General features: G+C 37.9%; 1 protein-coding gene across 1 annotated transcript; it reads right to left on the bottom strand.

The window, feature by feature from the left end:
• Positions 1-3,130: 3,130 nt before the first annotated feature.
• On the bottom strand, positions 3,131-4,716 carry LOC128863047 (lysosomal aspartic protease-like). Its single transcript, XM_054101943.1, has one exon. It carries the CDS (start codon positions 4,547-4,549, stop codon positions 3,362-3,364), a length of 1,188 nt encoding a protein of 395 aa, XP_053957918.1. The 5' UTR covers positions 4,550-4,716; the 3' UTR covers positions 3,131-3,361.
• Positions 4,717-19,713: the final 14,997 nt, after the last annotated feature.

The raw sequence follows: 19,713 nt of genomic DNA, 5'->3' as shown, positions 1-19,713 counted from the left end.
TTAAAAAGCATAAAAACGTTACTCGTATTCGCTGCTTCTCGGACTTTGCCCCTGGGGCTCTCTTCTCCAAACTTGACGCGTACGTTTTCTCTGGCAAAAGTCTCCAGAAAAACCCTGACTGATCACTATTATATAACTGATCGTTGCACAACTCCAATTCGACCATTTTAGCATTAAGTTTTTCTTTAAACGGATCCACTATCTGAGGTTGCGAAGACAGCGACTGAAATATTTTATTCCTTACATGCAATTACGAAAAAAATGCCTATTTTATAATTAGGGGATTCCCCAATTTCAGAATTACTTGAGATCAATGTAAGCTACGTACATTCAAATAATTGTAACGTTTATTGTTCATGTTATAGAGCTTTTTGGGTTTGTTCACGTTTTAGAGTAGTCAATGCACAAAAATGTCTGTTCACATTTTGGGGTGTTCACGCTTTAGAGCGTTCACGTTATCTAGCGTGCGCTGTATTTTTATATTTTTTTCTAAAATATTTTTTTATATTATAATAGTTCTTTTTTTTAACTCAATTTTAGTCTAAATTTCAAACTTAGTACAACATTTACGAAAATTTGTAAAATTTGCATCAAAATGTTTGCTCAGAATTAAAAAAAAATTTAGTTCACAGTTTTATAGTCCCTTAAATTTTAGCATAATAAAGTGCAAGTTTGAAGTGGCTCAAAATTCTTGTTGATTTCTGAAAATTATTTCCCCCGAAGCTGTTGAGTATTTTCTCCATATGAAAGAAAAAAATCGTTACTTTTTTATATATTTTATCCTTGAAGGTGTGGCGTATCTTCTTCGTGAATATTTTGTATAGAGAAAACGCGCCAGCCTAACAAGGAAAAAAAGATTAAAAATCAACACTCTATTCTAGCAACTTAAAACATGCGCTTTATTACACTAAAATTTAATGGGCTGCTTTCCCAAATTTTCTGTTTTATAATCCTAATTTTTTTATAATTTTAAAATTTTGAAAATAATCTGTTGAATTTTTCTAAATTTTGTACAAAGTTTGAGGCTCTGCTTAATAAAGTGTTTATTACAGCATGAACTATGTTTTTATACAAAAATAATTTAAATTAAAAAATAAATAAATAAATTGCTCAAATTTGTCAAAATGTTCAGGCGCTATTTTTTTTCGCGGGCTGCATAAAGCACAACTCTGAAGTATTGAAATATAGAAGATGTGTCAAAAAATAAATTGGAGTGCAATTAAATAAGCGCCATTTATGATATCTGCAAGTATCTGATACAAATTTTGACTAGTTTTCTACAAAAAACACAAAATTACTGTTGTATTTTCGTAAGCAATTTTTTAAAATTATGCGCGAATTTTCATTGAATTCTTTCTTGCGCAGTGCAAAATAAATGTGAAATCTATTTGAAAAAAGTAAATACATTTATTTAAAAACTAAATAGAAATATAAATAAAAAGAAAGCAAAAAAGCCTGCTCATTTGATAGAAAAAAAATACGCGATGCATTAGAGAGAAGTCCCAATCCCATGTCACGATGAACTTTAATATAATATAAGAGAGTGAGAGCGCACAAACAGTAATTTTAAGAGTGATTGACTTTTCAGCTCAAGCATGGAATTTCAATATTGCTGTATTTAGCTACCGCTGATATTATTTTCTTTCTAATTTGTTCTCACATTTCTCATCAGAAACTAAATTGTATACAAATGCATGAGATGCAGAAATTTTTATTTAACTTGTAAGTTGCTCTTTGATCAAATGTTATAATTATAAGATCAAATAGTCCTATAGGACTTACTTTTACTATGTACGAAAATTATATCTATAAATAAATATGAAAATAAACATAAATGTAAATAAAATCCAATAAGTGTAAAATCAAAAATATTAAAAACAAAAATGCCCCAGTTGATCCTCCGTCCGACTTTTCTTCTGACTTAGTTTATGCCCTGAACTTTGGAGGTCTTTGCCTCTCTCCTGAGGATATTAGCGAAATCCGCGAGGAGGCTAGTGGCTGCGGGGGTATTCAGCCGAAATTCCGATATCAATTGGCCGCCTCGGAGCTGTGATTTAAGCCCGTTGGACTATTTTTTGTGGGGAGCCGTTAAGGACAAATACTACGCGAACCATCCAGAGACGATTGATGCTTTAAAAGACGAAAGCGAAGTTGCCATTCATGAAATTGGAGCCCAAACAATCGAAAATGTGCTTAAAAATTGGGTTGATCGAATGGCCTACTGTATAGCCAGTCGTGACAGTCATTTGAACGATATTATTTTTTATTCATAAATGACAATGTTCAATCTTCACAATAAAAAAAAAAAATTTGAAGAAATATTGATTAGTTTTTTTTTTTATAGCCGACTCAAAAAGCAAATTTTACATGGCCCACCCTATATATTGAGTATCTATGATCGCCGCAGATGCAGCAAGTGAAACTGACGTTGAAAGCAGAATTACCAAAGCCAAAGCGCTGTTCGGCACGCTTGCACCGCTTTCGCAAAATAATAACATAACTGCGAATTTCCAACGCATGCGTCAAGTCGGTCCTGCTATACATGGCTGCACAACGTGGAAGGTCACTGTAATGATCACAAAGCATCTCCAAACATTCATTAATCACTACTTGTGCCGCATAATGCGAATTTTCTGCCCTCGTACTATACCTACATAACTCCGAATTACTGAGGAAGACTTAGCAATTCTATGTGGTGACTGAAATCCGCAGAAGGAAATGACAATGGATTGGCCCCATGCTGGGGAAGAGTGACAATGACATCACCAAACAGGCGCTGCGATGGAAACACTATCAACAGCCCGGACGAAATATAGGCAGACCACAAACTACCTGGCGCCATTCAACGGAGGCTGACATGAAGTCCTCGGCCTAGACAACTCCTCTACGCTTTTGTGTAAGGGCTCTAAGTTCATTCCAAGTCGTATTCAAAGACCTCATATCAGCCTTCTATATAACATATATCTTGTTGACCTCTGAAATCTGTTTGGTTTTTATGACAATTAATAGCTTTAACATTACCTTCTGCCATCAAGGCACACAATTGTTGAGTGGAGACACAAGGCCGAACTCAGTTGGCCTCCAGCCAGAAAAACCTTTCCATGTAATGACTTCTCAACGTTAATTTAATTGTTACCTGAATTTATTGCACTTTCGTAAGCTCAATTCATTTATCAATCAAACTCTATGATCACCTCAAAATGTATCCTTCAAAAGTCGGTAGTACGAAAAATTTCAAACATAACAAAGAAGAAGTGCTTTTTTCTAATATTTATGAAATCAAATAGTAAAAGAGGTTATATAACACAATTAGTTTCAACTCCTTTAGCCAGTCCTTGGTTTTCCATGTGTTTCTTTTAAGTCAGGCGCAGACGCAACTGGAGCTGGAACTGGAAGCCGTACTATTGATTGCAGCTGGAGCAAAACCAACTTGGTTGTTGCCCCAATCGAAAACGGTGTAATACTTTCCAATGAAGACATCGCCAAGGATCCACAAAGACATGCCGGAATCCTCGAAGACAGACATACAAACTGTCTCACCATAATAATTTTCTCCTTCGATTATGTAATCAGAACTGGTGAGGTTGAACATTGTGCCACCCATATAGAAGTAAACATTCGGCAAGCTAGCCACCTGAGAGCAATTCACAACGTACTCACCATCTTCATTGAGTTGAGCACCAATGCCGCTTTGAATGTTGGCATACAACTCAGTGGGAACACCAATCAAACTGGTGCCGGTGTCGGCAATGGCTGAGCAATAGACGCATGCCAAAGTGTCGCTAATGCTGACCCAACCCATCTGGAATTGCCAATAGCCTTCACTCGAGACCGGCACATAGGTGAGTTCACCAACATAATGGCTTGAATCAATGCCACCAAGTGTAAGTTCACCACCATCGGTGTCTGATCCATTACGTGCTAGGTAGAAACCGAAGACCGGGGACTCGATCCAACCTTCTGTATACAAATTATAGAATGGTGGTTCTACATTATCAACAGAGATTTGTTGATAGCCCATGCCAAGAATGCCATCGAAGTCCGAGTAGACGAATGTGTCACCAGGTTCGGAGGTAGCTACTGCAAACGTTTGTCCAGTAATGTTCATGCCGCTAATCGTTACCGTGTCTTGAGCCAAGTAACCCGAAAGGCTGCCGCTGCCGTATTGGATGGCGAAAGCCTCACCATTTGCCTGATAAGTGGAGGAGGCGCTCGCATTGTAGGTATTGTGATATAGACAAGCTAGATCGCTGTCCGCACAGGGTGCGCCCGGTACCCATAAGTTCGACGAGCCGGTATCAAAGAGAACGAGAAAGTTCTGTGGTGGCGTGCCAATGGTGATGGGTCCATAGTAGGCATCGTTGTAAGCGTTGCTCAATTGTTCGGATGTGGCAAATAATGTTGAATTATATTTGCTACGTAGCATAGCTCCCTGAGCTTTTATATCCTTAAGGGAATTACGCTTGCCGCTCTTTTTTAACGGTATGCGTACGAGTGCAGCGTCGGCGACCAAGGCCAAACACAAAATGGCTATGGCCAACTTGAACATTTTTGAAGAATTTGGCGGCGGTTCGAACTAGGCAGCAAACTTTGTGGTAGTATCGTAACTCAAGAGAACTCGAAAGAATAACTTGCCTTGGTGTACCGTGCAAGCCATTTATATACTGCCCTCTACTCACAAATTACCGAGGTACATTCGCAGAATTTCTTATCAATAATAATAATAAAAAAAATATATTTCCAAATTGACACGTTAGTAGAAAGAAATTAGTCAAAGGAGAGGGGGTGCAGATATTGCAAATTCTTGACGAAGAGATTCAGAGGCCGCTAGTTAGTGAAAACCTTTACGGTTGTTTCATTCGCACTTGAAGCTCTTCGTATGATTTGTTTACTGTTACATAGTTCAGGTTCAAAATATTTACCCATTTGTCTGAGATAACCAAAATACATAAATTCGCGTATTATCAACGCCCATCGATCATTTCGATAATTTTTGGAACAGCGAAAGGAATACTGTTGTTTAAAAAAAAAAGTCTTAACAAAGTTTTTTGTTTTGTCTGAAAGTAACTTTTTTGACATTTTGGCATAATTGTCGAAAATATAAATTATCGGGTTTATTGATCGTTCGATTCCCACTGCAAGATGTCTAAGCACATAATCAACGAAACGTAATGGAGCTCTAATCGTAATTACAAAATTCTTTATAAAAAATGTGTTCACTGATATGCAATTACGAGTATTATACTAATACCTGTGGGTTTTCCCCCCACACACACATACATATTATATATTTTTTAACTTCTATGCACTTGAAAAGGAGGAAAGCATACCCCGCTTCATGCGTGGCATACCGAACCGAAGAAGATGGCAGGAAAACTGAACGGCTGCGTTGGAGTGTCATTTTGCATGCGTGTGAGATGGAGTTTCGATGAAAAGATCTTTCGAGGCAGCAACCATGAAAATGAAAGCAAGTATCCGTAAACACAGTGCAGGAATAAAGATCAAAAGGGCCAGTATGAACTGACACAACTTCATCAAAGGCGGAGGCAAAGCGTAAAGTTATATCGTCTCGGCGCAAAGAGGTTAATAAATTCGCTTAAGAAGAGCAAAGGTCTGTCTGAAAGGAGATAAAGAGTTACTTTGTTAGCGAGGCGGCAATCGAGAGGTTACTTGCCTCGGAGCATGCCTTACTTGTCTTTCCTACAAAGCTGATAAATATATGTTTAACAGATCACGGATTTTGTTTTGTTTTTCATTGAGGTAGAATTTTTACATATCGGGCCCCAAACCCATCGCACAACCAGATATCCTGGGTTGATTCACCTTCTCACATTGGTTCGCTCTCAAACGGATGTTTGGGGGCTACCCAGAGGATACTTGGGAAGTTGTGAGCTGCTTGGCCCGCATGCAGAAGAATCGTCCTGGCCACAACCAAGTGAATGGCAATCAGAGACTTTCTAAACTTGCGTGGACTTCGACAAACGGAACCATCTTCCCTGCGGCTTCGTTGGCTGGGTCCTGTCGTCCAACTGGATACAAACGCTCCGGCTCTGAAAGTAGTACCAGTTGGTGGAGAAGAACCTGGTTTCACTTGGTGTTTCTAACTGGCGCTGGTTAGTACGAAAAAGACGCGCTTTGTTAAACTCGATCAATCTAAAAGATGAAGAACAGATCTCAGAAACTTTGCGAAAAACTGTATGGCTAATGAGTTGGTTAAGCAGTGAACCTGTGTGTGTTTTCTCAGCGCAAAAGAAGTGTAGGGATTTACTTGATTAGCGGTGGATTACTCTTGAATACGTGGCCCTCGGGTCAGAGTTAAGCGAGTGGTGGGAGAAACTGTGGCGTAAACTTTTTAGATGGTTATGTTGAGGGCATTTGTGGAACAACATCAAGACGCACACCACAAATAGGAGGAGGAGCTCGGCCAAACACCCAAAAAGGGTGTACGCGCCAATTATATATATATATATACATGTTGGGGGCGCTCAAAGGAGTTTCTAAAGCCACAAAGTCAGTAGTTCCGCGAGGTCAACCAATATAATTTCGAGTTCTTTTTGCCGCAGCCACTTACTTTTCAACAGCTATGAGAGGGCATCTGATTGACATATCAGCCGCGCTGGGAATTTTCTCATTGACACATAGGAGATCGTTCTTGATATTATATCTGCCTATCCTATCTTTCTTTGCCTCCATTCTACACCCCACCCCACTAATACGTTGCATGTAGTACCAACGGGTGGGGTGTCACAACAATCATCATTATAAAACGTGTAACAGTAAGACGAACGGCGATGTGGCAAATAGCAAATCGGCTGCCACTATGATCGATAATGTCGAGTGGTCGTCTGTACCAAGTGATTGATTATTTTTCGAAGCGGTGACACTCTTATAGTAAATGTTTTCTAGTTTAGATTGGGTTTTAGATTAGGTTTAGGTTTTGGTGAATGTCTGCATTGGACGTTTTTACCCTGATTTTGATCGTATCTTAAATTGGAAAAGAAAAATCTCAATATTTGTTTCGTAATTTGAAAAAAAAAAAATTAATTTAAAGACGACGTCGACGTCCGACGTTCTCCGCCGCCAGTGCGTGTTCGCTCAGCCAGCATTGATGAGAACGGCGATGCAGCAGCTTTCATCAACGGGAACGAAAAGGGGCGTACAATCTCCCCGCTTACAAGTAGTTTTGGCGCAAACGAAATTGTCTCTGTTTCGCAAATGCAGTCAGAAGGCATTTCGCAAACCAACGGAAAAACTTCTGATCGAATTGTGAGTACACTCTCTACAGACTCTACAGAATCAGCAAATCCGTGGTCGAAGCAAAGCTTTTCTGTGAGCAGATCTACAGCCACAGCCCAAGAAGAAAAGCTCTCTCACGAAAGCTCTACGAAAGCTCTAATCAGTAACTGCCCAAACCAGAGCAAAATTAAACAGTCGGTCATACAGACTGGGTTAGACCGCTACATAAACATTCAGCCAAAGCGTAAACTAAGTCCGCAAAAGCAAACAGTTGATAAACAAAGAGAAATAATATATTAAAAAAAATTTGTGAAGACGGCTCCCTGCGCCAGAATAGATTTGCAATACTAGACAACAGTGAGGAAATAACCAAGAGTAAAAGTACAGGCAGTAAGTCTAAACCGCCCCCAATATACTTAAGAGAAAAAAATTCGAACAGTCTTGTAAACAATTTAGCAAAGTTATTGGGTGCAAACAATTTTCATGTTGTTTCTGTTATGAAAGGCAACATACATGAGACCAAAATCCAAATCTACGAGGAAGAAAATTTTAGAAAGTTAGTAAATAATTTCGATTTGCTTAAGAAAGAGTACTACACGTATCAGCTCAAAAGCAGTAAGGGCCTTATAGTAATTTTGAAAGGAGTTGAGCATAATGTAGATCCGTCCGAAATAAAGGGGGCACTTGAAGAAGCGGGATTCGAAATAAAGACCATATTTAATATAAAAAACCGGAACAAAGTTCCGCAACCAATGTTTCGTATAGAACTTGAGCCATCAGCAAAATTATTAAAAAAAGGCGAAGTGCATCCTTTTACAACCTGCGTTATCTACTACATCGTAAAATTTCAATAGAAGAACCACTAAAACGTAAGAGTCCCGTACAATGTACAAACTGCCAGGAATTTGGCCACACTCGTAGCTACTGTAATTTACCAAGCGTGTGTGTGATATGCGGTGACTTACACTCCACATCTACGTGTAACAAACCAAAACAAGATGCAAGTGTTAAAAAATGTAGCAATTGTGGAGAAAACCACACTGCTAGTTATCGGGGCTGTCCTGTACTTTTATCAATAAAACAAAAAGAATTGCTACCAAATAGCAAACCTGTCCCACCTACAACAGTAACAAATCTAAATTCTTCTAGTCGCCAACCAATAGCACAACCACAATACCAATCATATGCAAACGTCCTGAAAACCAACCCAAATGTGGAAGCAAATAATATGAATAATTGCGGTATAGAATCTATGCTTCAAACACTCGTGCAAACTCTTAATCAATTTATGGTTGGAATGCAAAGCATGATACAGGATCTGATTAGAAATCAAACCATTTTAATGCAAACTCTTTTAAATAAACCATAATGTACAGAATCAAAATTTGTCATTGGAACGCAAACGGTCTCACCAAGCACAAGCACGAAGTCTATAATTTTCTATTATCAAATAACATTGACATTATGCTTATATCTGAAACTCATCTTACAGATAAAAATTATTTTAGAATTCCGGAATATCTTTTCTATGATACAAAACGTCCTAGAAACATGGCTCGTGGTGGCACAGCGATATTAATAAAAAAACGTCTAAAGCACAGTATACTAGAGAAGTTTAATGAAGAATACCTTCAGTCCACTATTATTCAACTGCAAGAATTTTCCAGTACAATGACTATCGCAGCTGTGTACTGCCCTCCTTCTCAAATTATAACCGAGCAACAGTTCAAATATTTTTTTGCCAAACTTGGGCCAAAGTTTATGGCTGCAGGGGACTTCAATGCCAAGCACCACTATTGGGGCTCTAGACTGGTCACACCTAGAAGGAGACAACTTTTTAGTTGTATACTAAGATCAAAACTTGATGTTGTATCTACACGACAGCCAACATATTGGCCATCGGACCGCCAGAAGATGCCTGACCTGATTGACTTTGGTATTATAAAGGGTATTGATCGCAAGATTGTAACAGCGTCCTCATCCCTGGAATTGTCCTCCGGCCATTCTCCGTCCATTATAACCATGGAAGGTAGTCCTTGCACCAGAACAGCGGGTAATCAGCTCCCCCATCCCAATCTCATAAACTGGCTTAAATATAAGAAATACATTAGCACTCATATAAAAACCAATGTTTATTTAAAGAATGATATTGATATCGATAGGCAGATATATACATTGACTAAACTAATGCATGGAGCCACTAGGGCAGCAGTGGCCACAAATAATAAAAGTCGTGTTAACTCTCAGCGAAACATTGATGAGACTATAGAAGATTTAGTTAAAAAGAAACGAGAGCTGAGAAGGTCTTGGCAACAATATCGTTCTCCAAAATACAAGAAACTGCTGTATGAATACACAGTTAAGTTGCGTTGCGCCCTTAAAAAAGAAAAGGAGAGGCATCTTCATGATTTCCTTTCTAATCTTACTCCGACGGACCAAACAGATTACGCATAGTGGAAGGCCACAAAAAATATAAATCGGCCCATACAGTACGAATCACCAATTCGGCTAGGAAATGGTAATTGGGCACGTACGGATTCTGAAAAAGGGTGTGTATTTGCTGAACATCTGCAATCTGTCTTCACTCCCAATCAATCTTCTGCAACTACTTGTTTACCACTAGACATATTGCAACCACCAAAAAAGCCAATAAAGTTTAAAAAAAATAACACAGTCTCAGTTATTAATCAACTTAAACCTAAAAAAGCACCAGGTTACGACAAAATCACCCCAAAAATGCTAAAAGAGCTTCCCAATATTGCCGTTCTTCATATCAGGCACATATTTAACGCCATCTCTCGTAATGCCTACTACCCAAAAGCTTGGAAATTATCTCAAATCATTATGATTGGTAAACCTGGGAAAGACTTAAGCCAAGCATCCTCATATCGGCCAATTAGTCTATTGTCCATACTTTCAAAGCTATTTGAAAAGTTGCTCTTGCAGAAAATAATGCCCTTTATTCAAGATAACAATATTATTCCTCAACACCAATTTGGATTCAGAGCAAAACCTAGTACAACTGAGCAAGTTCATCGCATTGTGTCATTTATACGAAAGTCTTTTGAGAATAAACAGTACTGCTCTGCACTGTTCTTAGACGTAGCACAAGCATTCGATAAGGTATGGCACCGCGGCCTAATTCACAAAATTACTAGTTTACTGCCTACGAATGTACACCTCTTGCTGCAAAACTATATCACCAATAGAGAATTTGTTGTAAAGCAAAAAGATTTTTTCTCTCGGCATTGTAGAATAGACGCTGGAGTTCCACAAGGCAGCGTTCTGGGCCCTATTTTATATGTATTATACACATCTGATATGCCAACGACGAGCCAAACAATGACATCAACATTTGCCGATGATACTGCAATACTTTGCACTCACACAGACCCAAAAGTAGCAACGTCTATATTACAAAGGCATATACTTGAAACAGAAGTATGGCTTAAAAACTGGAGAATAAAGGTTAATGAAACCAAATGCGTGCATATTACTTTTACTCTAAGAAAAGAAACTTGCCCTGCAGTTACAATAAATGGTCAGAATATACCACAGCAAAACGAAATAAAATATCTCGGAATTCACTTAGATAGAAGACTCACATGGCGGAATCATATTGAAAAAAAAGTGTCGAATATCAAGCTTAAAATGAAAAGCCTACATTGGATGCTTAATTCGAAATCAGCATTACCTCTAGAATACAAAGTGCTACTATATAAAGCCATGCTAAAACCAATATGGACATATGGTATAGAAATGTGGGAACGGCTACGCCCTCAAATATCGAAAAACTTCAGAGAGTGCAATCTAAAGCCTTGCGGATAATCACGGGAGCTCCATGGTATATAAAGAATGCTAACATTCACAGAGATATTTGCATACCTCGTGTAGCCGATGAAATAGTACGGTTGAGCAAAAAATACCTACAAAAGCTAGAAGACCATCCCAATAAACTAGCGCGAAATCTACTTTTAGATGAAGGTCACACACGATTGAAAAAAAGAGACATCTTCAAGTCTGCACTATCTTAATGATCTCATCTCACACGAGAGTCCGTCCACAACTTCAACCAACCACATCTATCACATTCGAAAAAAAAAAAAAAAAAAAAAAAAACAACATTTTCACAATCGACATGAGGGACAACGGAAACCCTAAGGGAGACTGGAAACTAGGCCTTTCCGGCTCCCAGCTTCGAAGAATCGGAGACTGGAAACCCGTCCTTTCCAGCTCCCAACTATGAAGAATTGGAGATTCACAACCGATTTAATCATATATGTAAATATATATTCATTTGAGCAAATAATTCGTTTCTTAGCACTGGCAAGGAAACATATTACTCTAGTATATAAGATTTGTAAACTTATTGTTAGTTTCTTATACAAGAAAGATTCAATAAATAAAGAAAAATGGGGGAAAAAAAAAATTAAAGATTTTTTTTACTTGCTGGGGTCTTTTTATCTATTTGCGTTCTGAAGTCTTTCTTTAAACTTTACCTGATAGATGGCGTGGAATAATGGACAAAAGGAATATTTGTGGCTCTAGCCCGCCATCTCTTTCTCCACCCATATTTATTTATTTATTTATTTAAGTCTATGAATTACAATCCTTACAGACTATGATACAAAAGTTGCTTAGATTAAGCTACAAATATATTATATGTATTTAAAAACTATACGAGCTACTAACTAACTATAATATAGAATTCAAAAGATTTAAAAGTGCTGTTCTTGAAAGCGAGAAATCAAGAAGAACATCATTATGAACGGCATTTAATTCCCGTAAAGCACGAGTAATGGGAGCATTGCTGGCATACGTAGTTTTAAAGTTTCCCCCATAATAAGGGTAGAAGTTCCTAAGAGATCGCTGCGGAACATTAAATCGAATCCTTTCCAATAAGTAGGGACAATCAATTACTCCAGTAATAATATTATGAGTAAAAGACAGACACAGTATAGTCCTACGAATCTCTAAGGACTTGAGACTTATAAGCATGAGACGAGCAGAATATGATGGCATGGGATCAATAAAATTCAGGGACCGAAGGGCATATTTGAGAAATATTTTTTGCACACGTTCGATTCTATTAATAGCTTGCTGACTACAAGGTCTCCAAATAAAAGCAGCATATTCTAAGTGAGATCTAACAAAAGATGTATACAGTAACTTAATGGTATAGGGATCAGAGAACTTAGTGGCGTTCCGTCTGACGAAGCCCAACATCGAAAAAGATTTAGAAGTAATATAATTTATATGGTTATTAAAAGAGAATTTGTTATCGAAGATGACGCCAAGGTCCTTAAACTCACTAACACACTGCAGGACACATGCCGAGATCCTGTACTTAGTGCACAAAATATTAGATGTTTTAGAGTACGATATTTGGAAGCACTTAGATAAGTTCAGCGAAAGTCGTGAATTCTGGCACCAGAAATAAAGCCTATTCATATCGGCTTGAAGTTTAATGGCATCCTCTTGCGTCTTGATCGCTGAGAAGATCTTAAGGTCATCAGCATAAAGCAAAAATTTAGCAAATGTGAAACAACTTTTGATGTCATTAATAAATAACACAAATAAAAGCGGTCCCATCAAGGGAGGAGTGGACCGGGAGTCACACTTGGTTAACCTGTTCACGGATGGCTCGAAGTTGGACGGTAGGATTGAAGGAGGAGTATTCTGCAAAGAGCTCCCCATCAAACTCAAATTCAGGTTACCGGATCACTGCAGTGCGTTGCAAGCAGAAGTGGCCGCAATTAAAGAAGCAGCTGACTGGCTACTTACTTGTGTCATAACAGTTAAGAAGGTAAATATTTACTCCGATAGCCAAACCACAATTAGGGCCCTAGGCTCCATTATGGTGCATTCGAAACTGGTCAGGGAATATCTGGTCTCTCTCTCGATTGCATCAGAATTCTTCGATATAAAGATAATTTGGGTACCTGGTCACAGTGACATTGCTGGAAACTGCGAAGCCTACGAGTTGGCCAGACAAGAAACCTGTGAGGTAGTGTGCCCGCGAAAGGAGGGGATCGGGATACCCTTGACAACTTGCGCTCTACTCCTGGAAGGATGGGCTTCGCCCCACCTCAACGTGTAAGGTCGCGAGGTCGTTCTGGCCACGTTTGCATAGGAGGCTTTCGAGGAATATTCTGAGGGTGACCAAATCTCATCTCTCAAATTTCGTGGGCATCCTACGGGGCACTATCACTTCTTTTCTGCGCCTGCTGATATACCAGGTCTTGATAACAAAAAATCCTGTGAACTTCATCAGCAGCATAAAGAGGTTAACACAACCGCAAACTAGTCACCGTTCATAGTTCACAAACACTCAACCCTCCCCACCCCTTTCCCTTTCGTCCTATCGTCCTTTTTCCTTCACCTATTTTCCCCTCTTGCAATGGTATCACAAAGGATGAACTAAACTTCTTTCGCCCAAGTGGGCCCACTCTCTGGACAACCATTACTACCTAACCTAACCGCCGTCTCTTTAACCACATATCATTGATCTTTGCTTTTTCACATTTAATCCGATCTCATCATATCACATCTTATGGCATGACTTTTTATGTCTTCAGACCTATCGTACCACATAATTTTAGATTGTATAACATAACTTTTCATCATATGACGCAATATCATATCGCATGATATCACATCGTATGATGTGACTTTTTATCACATCGCATCATATCACAGCACGTGGTAATACATTATATTGTATTATCGGCGGCCGCCGTAGCCGAGTGTGTTGGTGTGTGAAATTCGGAGAACGTAGGTTCGAATCTGCGTGAAACACCAAAATAAAGAAAAATTTCTTCTACTAGCGATCACCCCTTGGCAGGCTCCTCATAAAAAAATATCGGCCGTTCGGAGTCGGCTTAAAGTTGTAGACCCTTCCATTTGTGGAGAAGAAGGAGTTCGGCCAAACGCCCAAAAAGGGTGTAAATACCAGTCATCACATCACATCATTTCATATCACATCTTATGACATGACTTTTCACTACATCAGATCATATCAGCTCACATGATATCACTTCTTATGAGAATGCCTTTTCTTCACATCATATCATATCAGCTCACATGATATCACATCTTATGACATGACTTTTCATCATATCAAATCGTATCAGCTCACATTATATCACACCTTATGACATGACTTTTCATTTCATCACATCATATCAGCTCACCTGACACCACATCTTATAACATGAATTTTTATAACATCACATCATATAACACCAAAAAATTTTACTTTTTATGACGTGCAGTTTCAACACACATGACATCATTTCATTTCACATAACAGTATTTTTCATGGCATCCCATCACATCATATAATATGGTACAACATATTATAACAACATTTTACAACATACGATATTACATTTTATAGCATGACTTTTCATCACATCACATCATATCACATGATATTCGGTCGCCAACTAGTTTGATGCAGGGTGAGTGATTACTTTTAAGTAATTCTAAAAAAGTGTGTGCTTCCGCAAGATAGAATATTTGTTCAGAGATTTTTCACAGGGGAGAGGGAACAAAAGCAAATGTTGAAACGGCGCCAGAGAACGTTACTAAATCAATACTCTTTGGTGGCAGCAGAGAACATTGATATATCGCACAGGGTGCGTAAGATGAACTAAGCCATACGAAATATTTTCACGATTAAAATTTTGTTGCTTTCCTTTTACATCCAAGATAATTTGAAAATTTACGTTGCACTCTGTGCATAATTTTTTAGCTCTGACACGCTGTAAAATAGCGAGTACACACACCAAATGCAAATAAGTGAAGGACACTGCCGGTTGACGAAAAATTACCAAACTGAACACAAGTTTCTTTATAAAATGTCATCACTACGGATTTACTAGTTTACATGAAAAATATGAGAGGAGAGGTTTGCGCCTGTGACTTTTACTGACACTTCTCTTTTTTTGCATCATTTATGTTTTGATAATTCATTAATTGTATTTAACTACAACAAAATTAATGAAAATATTAATTTTCAGATCTTCTTTTCCAAGTTCTAAAAAATTTAATTTAGTATGCTACATTGAAATACATTCAATAATTTTTGTAGAACAAGCACTTCTAATGTTTTTTGTCTTTTACAGTAAGTCGGCCACCACAGTTGAAAGGATTGGTGCGTGACTACCACGTCGGAAGTACACTGGTTCGAGTCTCGCTTTACCCTTAGCTTCTCTTGGTATAGGCTAATTTACTCCTGTTTTCAAAAAAGTCCTTTTAAAAAGAGAACTGAAAAAATTTGGTTTTATTGGGTTTTTCAATTATTCAAGTTCGAAGTTTCACTATGCAAAATATTGAATATTCTTAGCATAAACCGACTTACAACGCTTTTACACGTAATATAAAGATTTCTATGTCGAAAGGAAAAAGTTAAATTCAATGTAAAAATTTTGAGGTTTCCTTGACTGAAATTGTTCAGCTAAAGTTAATATTCGCGCTGTATTTCTGCGTTATTCGCGCACATTTCTGTTCCAAAAACGCTATTGGATAGACCTCTTCCATTCGCCATTGCACCGCTCGTTATCTCCTTGCTCGGATCACTTGACGAAAAATTTGTATGTGAAAGCAGCAACGAAATAACAAGCAAGATTCGACACTAGCGAGTACGGTTATGCCTCATTAAAGTTGTGTAACTCACTATTTTATCAACAAATGTAATTTTAGGCACCACTCTTCCAGCTCTACCAAGATATGTTTAAGTATAACAGTTGCTTCATCTATTCGCTACTTAACACTTGGCGAAAAGAAGAGACTTTATAACAAAAAATAAACTTCCGTTTAAAATACACTAATATTATTGAAAATAAAAATTCTCTGAAGTACCCTGTGGTACACGCAAGCTTGCTTTATTTGTTTTTTTTCTGTTATTTGCGAAAAAACATACCCCTGCGCAGTAGCGTTGAAAGCTTCTCTCCTCCAACAAAAGCCACATACCTGCATACATATGTTGCAGCGCAGAGGCACACATATACATACATATATTCTCGTGCAAACAAAGATGGTTGCATATAAAGTTGAGAATGTGTTTATCACACACTCACACATACGTCGCACAAGATAAAAGGGGTAAAACGCCGACGCACTCAACTTGCCGTACATGCACATATACTTGGGCGCAAAAACGACATTAGGGGTCTTCAAATCGAGTTCGGTAACATTACAATTGGGTATGCAGTGACCTGGTAAATTTTCAAAGTCTGAAATCATTTATTTTTCTTGATTTCTCGGTAATGTGACAAATCAGCTAAGGTTCCTTGATATTTATGAGGTTAGGACACTATAGAAATTTAGAGCAATCAAATTTTTTTTTAATGTTTTTTTAAATGTTTAAAAATTGATTTACTCAAAGAGTAGATACGATAAGATAAGATTGTTTTGGTGAAATCATTAGCATGACATAAGACAAAAATCATTTTTTAAAAGTATGTACGTCTGTTTTTTATAAGTACACTTCAAAAATAATTGAAGAATATAAGGAAAATACTTTAAATTTGCCTTTACAATTTGGACTAAGTTTAAAAATATTTATTAGAATAAAAATTAATAAAATGGCAAACTTCCGAGTGTATTTCTGCTATGAAATAGCTCCTCTTAAAACTGTAGGTGCCTCAATTTGTGGAACAGCATCAGAATGCAATCCAAAAATAGGAAGAGGAGCTCGACCAGACACCGAACAGAAGTGCACTTGCCAATTATTTATTTATTTTATAATTTATAAAATTTGTAAATCTGACATAAGAAGATAGTAATGTTGAAAAATGAATGGAATGAAAATATTGAATGAAAAAGACGTCACGTCACCTTTTTTCAATGTCTTGCTATAGCTGACGGAAAAACGAAAATCTCCTTATTTGTAGCGGCCTCAATTTAATTGCCCTATCAACGACTCGAGTAGTTCGATCCAAAGTCGCACAGAATTGACGAAAAGCAGTCTGGGTGCGGTCAGTAAGGTATGTATAAGGGACAATAAGACTGCGATGTCTGGGGGACACTGGTCATATGTGCTTGTCAGAAAGACATTTCGGTGGCTTCGAAACAATCAACTAGGATATAAGGAATAAGGAGCAGATGAGCAATTTATAAATACTTCTATATTGAATTTTGCACAGGTTCCCAGAGTCTGATGCGTATGGTATCGAAAGCGCTAAATCATCTTGAGTGATGAACCCCATTTCCCCCTCGGTGGCTTCGTCAACAAGCAAAATTGTCGGATCTGGGGCTCAGAAAATCCAAGAATCCAAGAGATATTGCTAAAAAGCCCCTCTATCCTCAACGTGTGACTGTTTGGTGCGGTTTATGGTCCGGCGGATTCATTGGACCTTACTTTTTCGAAAATGAAGCTAGAGCTGGAGCAGTTACGGTGAATGGATTGCGCTATCGAGAGATGATTAACGATTTTTAATGGCCGCAATTGGATGGTATTGATCTGGTTAACGTTTATTTTCAACAAGACGGCGCTACGTGCCACACAAGCAACGAAACACGAAGCGATAACACCTCTTATTGGAAAACCCTTTATAATGGAAATACACTTCTACCGGGTCAGACCAAATAAAATAATATTGCTTTTTCGAAAAACAGCTGTGTAGTGGCTGTTGTCGGTAGGTAGCTAGAAGTGGAAGTTGGTCTTAAAACCAACTGACTTAGAGCGTTACCCATTCATTGTGATATCACAGTGGCAGTTCATCTGCTACTCTTCGTTAAATAATTTTATTTGAAGTGTAAACCCATTGTTCTGGCTGATCTGACACTTATATCACTGATCTGGCACTTAGGTCATTTCAATCATTCAAGAACAATGAGCCAAAATATCTAAACCTAGGGGCATGCCACGCAGAACAGTGACAAAGAAGATGTCTGACAGCTTTTTCCTCTTCCTCATTTTTGCAGCTTCTGCAGTAGTCGAAATGAAATACAGTCAGGTGTTCTTGTAACAGTATAAAGATTCCCCATAAATGTTTGAGACATGCTGCTGGAGTGACAGTCATTGACTAAACATAAATTCGGATCGTTCCGCTAATATACAACCGACTGTAGTTTGAACGCTGTGCAGCGGTCGCTTGCTTTTATTACCTAGCAAAAAACAAAAAGTTATAATTATTATTAAGATTATTATCTATACAGTTTATGACATATACAAAAAAATAAATTATTAAGAATTCTGATTTATTTCATTGTCCACTTGAAAATAATTTCCCTAATGTTTATTTATAATAGTATTTCTTAACAAATATTCATTTCATAAACTAAGTTCAATATCGGGATTTTTTTTTTAAAGATGGAGAACTTGAAATGAAATACAAAACAGAAGTATTTTTGGAATGTTTTTCTTTTATTATAATGTGGTAGATACTTTCCTGGCATTTATTTTTTGAAAATGATATCCGCCGCGTCCAATTGAAGGAAGAAGGAGAGGCCGACTAAGAAAGAGATGGCTTGATGTGGTCTATGCGGACTTAAAAGCGATGAACGTTCGTAATTGGAGAAATGAGGCAAGAGATATATTGAATTGGAGGAGGATTGTTGATGAAGCTATGGGCCACAACAGACTGTGAAGCTAAAACAGAGAGAGAGAGAGAGAGAGAGAGAGAGAGAGAGAGAGAGAGAGAGAGAGAGAGAGATACCCGCTGCGACTACGAGTTATATGATCCAAACGATCAGTTCCATTTTTGACTACTTTTTCCAATAAATCTGACCGTCTGGCGTCAATGGTGGCTTGAGTATTGCAATAAATTCATCGTTAAACTCGCTGAATGGCAAGTTGCGCCGTCTTGTTGAAACTAAATGTAGTCGATGTTTAGTTGATTAATTTTTGAAAAAAAAATTCGGCCAACAATGCTCGATGGCGCCAGTGCTTTATGAACTTCGTGAGCAGACTTATTTAAATTTCTTTTTTTTTTTTCAAAGTAAATTCCACAACTTCTAAGCATTGCTCTAGCGTTAAACGATTCACGATGATACACCAAACCTTACTCAACAAAAATGTCATCTCAGCTTGCCATTTTCGTCGGTCAAACGATAGTTATCGATATCGATAGTTCTCATACAGTTAAAAAAGCACAAAGCAAAAACCTGTTAAATTAAAGATCTCGCTCAAGTTTCAGTGAAGCATTAGATGGATAAATTGAATTGTAACTCAAAGCAGTTGTTACACCAACGAAGTGCTTTGCAATTTCATCAGGCCTGCCACTTCGGCACCCCAGTATTAAATTATTGAGTATTTGAAAATTTGTATAACACAAAAATAAAATACTTGAAAAGTAATGCCCAGTAACGAATTATTACATAAACGAGTTCAGTCTGAAGGCCCCTAATGTATTTTCCACAACTTGCGCTCAGCGTCTTTCTGCAATTTTTTTACACTCGCACCTAAACTAGTGAATAAATGCAAGTGTGTGTGTGTGTGTGCTCCAATGCAAAACTCCAAGCTAAGCT

The sequence above is a fragment of the Anastrepha ludens genome, chromosome 5, assembly GCF_028408465.1.
Source record: "Anastrepha ludens isolate Willacy chromosome 5, idAnaLude1.1, whole genome shotgun sequence".
Lineage (NCBI taxonomy): Eukaryota > Metazoa > Arthropoda > Insecta > Diptera > Tephritidae > Anastrepha > Anastrepha ludens.
The sequence above is the reverse complement of the archived record's forward strand: the minus strand, read 5'-3'. Positions and strand labels throughout refer to the sequence as shown.